Source organism: Phalaenopsis equestris, unplaced genomic scaffold, assembly GCF_001263595.1.
Source record: "Phalaenopsis equestris unplaced genomic scaffold, ASM126359v1 Scaffold000536, whole genome shotgun sequence".
Classification (NCBI taxonomy): domain Eukaryota; kingdom Viridiplantae; phylum Streptophyta; class Magnoliopsida; order Asparagales; family Orchidaceae; genus Phalaenopsis; species Phalaenopsis equestris.
The window spans coordinates 184,026-193,142 of record NW_018164976.1 but is presented as its reverse complement, the minus strand read 5'-3'; the positions used below and the strand labels follow the sequence as shown (position 1 = coordinate 193,142).

At 33.9% G+C, this 9,117-nt stretch overlaps 1 protein-coding gene across 3 annotated transcripts in view; it reads left to right on the top strand.

Annotated features, from left to right (window-relative positions):
* Positions 1-6,859: 6,859 nt before the first annotated feature.
* Positions 6,860-9,117, top strand: part of LOC110028886 — a 34,464-nt gene continuing 32,206 nt past the window's right edge. Inside the window, exons 1-2 of one of the 3 annotated variants that reach the window (XM_020730923.1) lie at positions 6,860-7,412; positions 7,522-7,613. In XM_020730923.1, the coding sequence (XP_020586582.1) occupies positions 6,964-7,412; positions 7,522-7,613 (541 nt within the window). In that variant the 5' untranslated portion in view covers positions 6,860-6,963. Of the gene's footprint in view, positions 7,502-7,521; positions 7,614-9,117 lie in introns of all 3 variants that reach the window. The other 2 variants (XM_020730925.1, XM_020730926.1) reach the window with 2 other exon arrangements.

The window sequence follows — 9,117 nt, the reverse complement described above, 5'->3', positions numbered from 1 at the left end:
TTAAAATAATGATATTTTTTATGTGATATAAAAATTATGGGTGGTATAAATATAAAAAGTAAAATTTAGGTGCTAGTTATGTAAATGCATGAGAATTGAGTGGCATGTATGTAAATGCCCCTAATTTATGGGCATCTGTCATCCGAGTCGATGAGCAAGAGGTTTGGATAAGGAAATGCTGACGCAATTTTGATTTGCATGATTTTTAATTTGGCTTAAAATATAAATTTCAATTGACTTGTTTTGGAGGATCTGCGGTTGCCAAACGCCGGATGGGGAAATTGGCAGACTACAGATGTTTATTTAGAAGTGATTTCTTTAACAAAACTACGTCAATTGTTTGTGTATGGAGCACATAAACACTAGGAATTGCAACATTCATTTCAGGTGCAGATGTGATGAGGATTTGCTTGTTAACATTAGTGAGGGATTTGATGGTTCCCGGGTCATGCTTCAAAGGTAGAGCGAGTGGAAAGGTTGTGCTTGAGACGGGAGATCTGGAGTCGTATACGGTTTTCTCTTTCGATTTGATTTTAGGCCCTCGTTTCATTTGAAAACTTACTGGTAGTGTAGTCTCTCGGCGATGCGTGACAAGGGTGAAGTTATGTGGAGCAATATTATTTAGTCGATAGTGGATTTCGGTTGATTTCTCTTGTGCGATCAAGAACGGATGGAGTGTTTAAATTTAATGTATGTTCCAAGATAGTAGAAAGAAAATGTGTGATATGTAAATTTTTCCTTATCTTCATAGTGAAATTTTTTGTGATGTGTGGCTCCATGGTTTATTCCTCTTATCGGCTTCTTCCAATTTAAATCTTGTGTGCTTTTTTTCTTGATTATGCATTTTTTTCAATAGTTCATTCTGAATCTCTAAAATTGATGTGTAATTTGGTTGTTAATTGATCAAATACGGTCTATAAGTCCCCAGTAAGTGGTATCAGACCAAGAAGTTCAACTCAAACATTGTGTTCTAAAGAATACAAGTTGAAGAGTTGTTGAATAATATCCGCCATTAGAAGAAATCACCAAATAGTCTGAATTTATGACTCTGTAAGAATGAGAAGCGTCTGAGTTAATAGTCATAAGTTTGATCTGTCTTTAACTTTCATCATTTTATGCTTTCAACATAACAAATGAAAAAACTACGACGAATCTCATAGTGATGCTGAAAAATATGCATGATAACCTTCAATGTCAAATAAGGTTTTTTTATGACAAAGGTATTTAATATGAAGATGTTGAAAGGTAGTTTAGTGGCTCAACACTTGAATAATTTCAAAAGTGTGACTAAATAGTAGTGTTATATGGGCATCAAGTTCAATGACAAGGCCATGGCATTGTAAATTTTATCTTCATCACCAGAAAAATGGGACGGACTAGTCACAACGACGGGTAACTATTCGGATAATATGAAGTTAAACTTTGATGATATGATCAAATTAATGCTAAATGAAGAAGTTTACCATAAGACAAACAATGAATCTTCAAATTCCACGTTGACTGTTGAGAATAGAAGAAGAAAGTTTGAAATGAATGTAGGCAAAACCATATTCAATTCCAGATGAGAAAAAATCTAGGTCATGAAAAGCAAAATGACATTGGTGAATGATGGAACTATGGGAAGAATGCTCATTTCAAAAAAAAAAAAAAAACAAAGCTCAAAAGAAGGCAGAAAAAAAAAACAAAGCTCAAAAGAAGGCAGGTGACAAAGGCAACGATAAGAATCTCTCTACTAAGATCTCCACAGCCAAAATCCAAAGTGACTTTCTAGTTCAATCTCTATTCAATATTGAATCTTGGATAATAGATTCAAATGTCTCTTTCATGTATGCCTCAATAAAATGGTGCTTAAAAACTATACTCAAAGTGATTCAAGTAATGTGTATTTCTGAGTTAATAAAGCCCACAATATTATGGAAAAGTGTGATGTTGATATTAGGTTGTCAAATGAAATAGTTTGGATGCTTAGTTAAGTTAGATACATTCCAAGTTTGAAGAGAATTTTGATCTTGATAAGTCAGCTTGCAAGATCGGGGTATGTGACTACTCTCATAAGTGATTCATGGAAGGTGGTTAGGAGAGCAATAAGGATGGCTTGGGGCAACATTAAAAATAACTCTTTGTCTGATCATTAAGATGACAAAATTCATTATTGTGGATGGAACAAAGTTTGATGTAAATCTTTGGCTCTTTATGTTTAGCCATATGAGCGAGAAAAATATGAACTCCCTACTTTCTAAGAACGAGCTTTAGTGTTTAAAATCTATAAATCTAGATATTTGTGAATATTGTATATATGGAAAGAAAAAAAAAACTTTCTTCAAAAGTAGGTCAATGGTAAAGTCCAAGAAGCTAAAGTTAGAGCATATGGATGCATGGGGTCTTAATCCAATTTAATCCCTTAGAAGTTTACATTGTTTTCTCACTTTCATAAATGATCACACTAAAAAGGTATATATTTACTTCTTAATCCATAAATAAGTTGTATATGAGGTGTTTAAGAAGTTGAAGGTCATGATAAAAAATGAAACATGCTTGAAGTTGAAGTATCTCAGATCAAATAATGACATCAAATATTGTGATCAGAGTTTTAATACTTATTATGCAATAGAAGGGAGCAGGCATGAGTTCACTATTCCAAGGACACCACAATAGAATAGTGTGGCTCGGGACATTGATATAACCATCATAGAGTGTGTCAGGAGTATAAAGTTGCATGCATGTTTGTCAAAGTAACTTTAGGTTGAAGCGGTGAACATTGTTATTTATATGATTAATCATGGTCAATCAGTACATTTAAATAAAGGTATTTGGTTTTTCGACATATATTCATATCGATCTAGGATTCAGGAGTAAGCTTGACTCAAAATCTGTCAAGTTCATTTTCATTGGATATGATTCATATAACTTTGGGTATAAATTATGGGATTATCAAAATCAAAAGTTCATCAGGAGCAATAATGTGACTTTCTATGAAATAGAAATATACAAGGATAGGAGCATAACTCAAGATTTTCCATCAGTTATTTCTAAAAAACCATCCAAATATATTGAGATAGAAGCTAATGGTGATGGGAAGATGGAGAAAGAATATGTGCTCAACTTGATGAAGCATGGGATGTTCCTCATACACCTAAGCCTAAAGTCAGGAGGTCCAATAGAATCACAAGACTAACATAAACATATTGTTTTTCTTTGTGATATCTTTTGATAATTGATAACGGTGAACCACAATTATAAAGACGACACTCAAGTTAAGGTTTTAAAGGAGTGAGAGTTTACCTTGGATAATGAGATGCAGTCATTGACTTCAAATTGGACTTATGATTTTATGAAATAATTAGATGGTAAAAAGATACCACACAAAAAGTGGGTTTATAGGTTGAAAGAATAGTTAAATGTTAGCAGGTACTATAACTCAAGGCTTGTTGTGAAGGGGTTTCATTAGAAGGACTAAGATAATCTCTACTGCAGTGAAGATAATAATTATCAAAGTTGTGATGAGCTTAATTTTAGAGGAAATCTAAATCCTGAGCAGATGATTGTAAAGACAATCTTCTTACATGGTGATCTGTAAGAGGATCTATATATAATGCAACCGTAGGGTTATGAGGTTCTGATGAAATATGATATTGTCTACAAATTAATGAAGAGCCTTTATTGTTTAAAGTAGGCCCCGAGATTGTCGGTACACAAACTGTCAGACAAAACACTATTATTTCATTAAAAATTTTGGTGATTTTTATATTTTGCTACTTTTTTACGTGGATGGCTTGTTGATTACAAGAGAAGATATAGAGAAAATCAGATACTTAAATGCATAACTATCAAGGGAGTTTTAGATGAAGGATTTATAAACCAAGAAGATCATTAGTATAAGAATCAATAGGGACAAGAGTATAATTACTTTGAAGTTATCTCAAAAGAGTATATTGAGAAAATCCTACATAGGTTCAACATGTGTGAGTTTAAAATAGTGTGCACCTCCTTAGGTAGTCACTTTAAACTATATTAGGAACTATCGCCTAAGTCTGGAGCAGAGTAAACAAAGATGGAATGAACTTTGTATAATTCAATTATAGGAAGTCATATGTATATTATGATATGTGTAAGACCAAATACTGCACATGTAGTGGGAGTGACCAGTAACTATATGGGCAATCCAGGCAAGCATCATTGAGAGGGGTGAGATGGAATCTCATATATTTGAAGGTAACATTCAACAAGACACTTTGCTTTGAAAGAGCAAAGATTGAACTATAAATATATAGATTCAGATCAAGCGGGGAATATAGATGATATTTTAAGTACAACATGGTGTATTTTCACTTTGGGGAACACATCAACGCATTGAATTTCTAACCTGCAGAAGATTGTTGCACTTCAATTACTGAAGCTACATTGTTATCATTTAGGATATCAAGAAGTTGATTGGTTGTAAAGTTTTATGGCATAATTGAGCAAGGAGCGAGGGATCAGATAGCTTCATAGTGCTAGTATGAGTAACATTCATTTTGCTAAGAATGCCACTTTTCATGTCAGGATAAACTTTATTCATATGAGACATCATTTTCTTTGTTTTCTTTTAAAAGATGAGTAGTTACTTTTGGAGAAGATACATATTGCTTGTAATCATATAAATATATTAACTAAGGTAGTGACTATTGAGAAATTGAAACTTTGATTTACTTCAATTGGTGTTTAAGAAAAGTAATGTCACGACCTGACCCGAGGCTTGTAATTAATCAAGGCGGGAACAGACGATCAGATAATATCCTGTTGAGTACTTGCTCATACTACAACAACAACAACAAGCCTTTATCCCATTAAGTGGGGACTACATGAATCCTTTTCTCCATTGCATCACATTGAGTGTCCTATTTTCATTTATTTATTGCTTCTTATTGAGTGCTAGTATATATTAAAATTATTAATATATTCATATCAAATTATCAATCCATTAATCTTCTTTTGAAACTAATAAAAGCTTGAGATTTAGAAAACTCTTACTTGGTTCATTAGAATGAGTGGCGATTAGATACTCACTAGTACTTCCTTGATCCTCTCCCCAGAGGACCTAACTATCTCCACCATCACACCAGCCTCTTGCCACCTTGCACAAACCACTCACATATCAGCAAGGAAAATTCACTTGATTATATATACAACACACCTCCACTATTTATTTTCCCACCCATGGTTAATAGACTGTTCTATATCATCCTTATCTAACACCACCATCATTGGTTGGATCATTCGCATTGTACCTTGCTACTATAACACCTCATCATACTATTATAATAGTTACTGCCCATATGCTCTATAAGAAATCAAGTATTGGTCAATGTTTTAACCATGCCACACAACCAATCACCATTGATACTCATACAAAAATTGATATAAGTTATAAGTATAAACACTTAGCTTTTTGATGTTGCACAAACATAACACATTAATCAAAATAATTAAACAAACTTGGAGAACGCTCCTTGATATTAGCAAATCACAATACATGAGCATGGTCAATCCTTATTTCTTTAAATTTTAACTATGAGTAATTGAAAAGCTTCATAACTACCCCAAATCTTTTTGGTCAAAAGCGTTCTGAGTGCATTGCATTCTATTTTCCTTGATTTTAAACAAAATAAATGCAAATGGAAATTTTGAGATATTAAAAATTCAGAAAAACCTTTATATTTTTATGCATTTCAAAATTAGCCAATTCACTTAAAATAAACTGTCACATTTATCGATCTCGTAGCTTGAGGTTGATTATGTAACCCTTCTCCATCTTCGTCGTTGATGCATTCCCTCAATCCCACCCATTACTGGCGACTTCTCATACCCCCCTCTAATGATATTCTCTGACCTTCTTAGCTTGACTCAATCTTTTTTCCTCTTTAGGACTACTTCAACTTCTCCTCTGCCTCTCCCTCCTCATTTTTATTGGATCCGCCTAGCCCGCCAGCCTCTACTCCACAATGTGTCTTTACAAATGAATCCACCTTCAAATTGCATCTCCAGTAATGACTATGACTCCATGCCATGCCCCCCTCTATGGCTCCCTCTATAACTTTATATATCATTTATGTTTTTCTATCCCTAGTGTAATTGATTCCACCTTCTTTTGTTCCATTTTCATATTAGCTCTATATTGGCATTCTCATGAATAAGAGAGAGATGTTCATTTTAAGAAATTAGTGTATACTTCATTTTATGTATTTATATTATTATATTATTACATTTAGTTGAAAAACTGACATATTTTGAAGAGAATTAAATTTTGATTATCTGTAGTTAAAATGCCTATTTTTCAAAAGGGAATTTACATAACATATAAAATATTGAATTTTATATCTTTCACATTAAAATTTTATCATGTACGTCACAACACATCATTAATTTTCTTTTTTAATTTTCGATTCGTTGCTCAGGTCGCCTTCTTCACTCACATAGAATTGCTCCACTCTCACCCACCCTAAACCTTAAAATATGTATCACTTTGTGCTCTCTTTGCTTTGGCTAGCACAACACCTTTACTCCTCTCTCTTCTCCCTCATGCATGTGCACAATAAGTCTGTTGTGACTCTCATGCTCATGAAAACACAAGCCGCACATAGAGCCACTTCTTTAGAGATTCAAAAAAATGTTTTCCCCTCATTAATGACATACAAAGCATATGAGATATGAGGCCAAGGATCACAAACATGCAACATTGTGATGGGGTTAAGCTACTTTAAGGAGAGGTGATATTTCTTATTTTACTTTGATATTTTGAATGCTATGTATCAAAATTTTTTTTTTTTTAATGTTATTTATATAAAACCATCGTTTTAAAGCGCACAACCATCCACGTTTCTAGAAACAAATCGCCAGAGGTGCATCCTCAGCATTTTCTTCCCTTGAAACCAGCGAAAGGTCTCGGAGCATCATTTCTCCTGCAAGCTCCAATCCCTTTTCCAAATGGGAGACTCCCATGTCATCAACGCCGTTGAGCAGCCACCAGCCAGGACGGTTCTATGTATCGGAGACATCCACGGTTTCTTTTCCAAGCTCCAATCCCTTTGGGCCAACCTCGAGGCTGAAGTCGGCACCGCCGCCTTCCAAACTGCCCTCGTTATCTTTCTCGGCGACTACTGCGACCGAGGCCCGCAGACCCGTGAAGTCATCGAGTTCCTTTCCTCCCTTTCCTCTCGTTACCCCAACCAGTCCCACGTTTTTCTTTGCGGCAATCACGATCTTGCCTTCGCAGCATTCGTAGGTGCACTCCCGCCGCCGCCGGATGGATCACCGTTTTCCGCTACATGGGCGGAATTTGAGCGCAGTAAGGACCGCGAGGGTTGGTTCGATGGCGAGGGGTACGAGCGGATGCACGTCCAGGGAAGGCGGTGGGGTGGATTCATCCGCGATAAGTGGAATCCCAAGAAGAATATGGTTTACAAGGGCTCAATCTACGATGCCGAACCCACTTTCGAGTCATATGGCGTTGCTCACGGATCTCCATGGATTCATCCGCGATAAGTGGAATCCAAAGAAGAATATGGTTTACAAGGGTTCAATCTACGATGCCGAACCTACTTTCGAGTCATATGGCGTTGCTCACGGATCTCCAGGTTTTATGGTTACTCGTTTTTTTCCGAATTTTGTTTGATTTCGGGTCTTACTATCTCCACCTTTTTTTTTTTTTTTTTTTTTTTTTTTACTTGTTTTTTAAACTTGCGCATGTATCTGATAATTGTGACTCAATTTAATCTTCGGAAGTGAAAGTTTTATCAATTCTCTAGTGATGTATCGTCAAAAAGTCTATCTAATCAAATATGAAACTTGATGCAGTATTTTATTTGAAAACTTTTGAAAGTAAATTCAGGATTATGTTAACTTTAATTTTAGAAAACTTACATTCAAATTGGATGTACTTAACTAAATGAATCCAATTACATCTTAAGTGGTTCTATTCGAATGTTAGTGCTCTAATGTCACGATCCGACCCGGGGATTGTAATTAGCGAAGACGTGAACAGACGGTCGGATGATGTAAAATTAATTATTTTATATTCATCTATAATTTAACAAATGAGAGGGTCACAAATCAAATTAAATTAAAGCGGTACGATTTATATTATCTCATTACTCGTTGTCCGCGCTTTCTATTAACGTTTTCTTTTCTATCACTCATCTTTAATCGTTTAATTAACCTAAAAAAATTAAAGTAATAATGAATTAAACGAGTCAGTGAATACTCATACTCCTAAACTACCATAATATAAAGAAAAATAATTATATACATGTCAATTAAGCTTATTTATAAATCAATATAAACATTTAACATACTATTCAAAAAATTTTTATCAATACCATTACTAATATCATTTCATATCTATACAATCATCACAAAATTTTTTAAAAAACTGTGTCAATTGAAACACATCAATATCAATATATTTTTTTATATAAGTACACGGGTACATTAGTGTTCCCCCACTAATGTCATCAAGGATGACTCCATCATAATCAGTCATGCACATGCAAACAATTTATGCAAATCATATCATTCATAATTTCATATCACTCAACTATAATGTATTAATTATTTCATATTATGAGATTGTAATCATTAACATGAAAATGATCGAAAAAAATTTAATAATAGAACAATCAATTGCATTAATCAAACTTAATTAACTCATAGAACTTGTTTAGAAGAGATATCAAAATAAGGTTATAATTTAAGAATAATACTCTTCTTATCAATAGACAATCTGTTTTCTCTTGACGTCGATTCTTTTAAAATAGAACGAATATGATAAAATTTTAATTAATTTAATAAACTATTTTAGTATTTCATTCATGAAATTCCGTTAAAATTCTTTATTCAATAAATATCTTACTATTATTATTATATTATTATTATTTATTATTATTATTATTATTATTAAGTTTTAATATTAACTTAGGGCCCGTTTAGGGGCGCGTTTTTGGTGTGGCGACGTTATGAAAACGCTGTCTACGCTTTTGGTTAACGCGTTCGAGCTGCATTTTTGTAGCGTCGCTGTCGGCACTATTTTTGGTGTGGGGTTTGCACTTAAGAAGCTGTCGGTCATCGGAATTGGAATCCCGT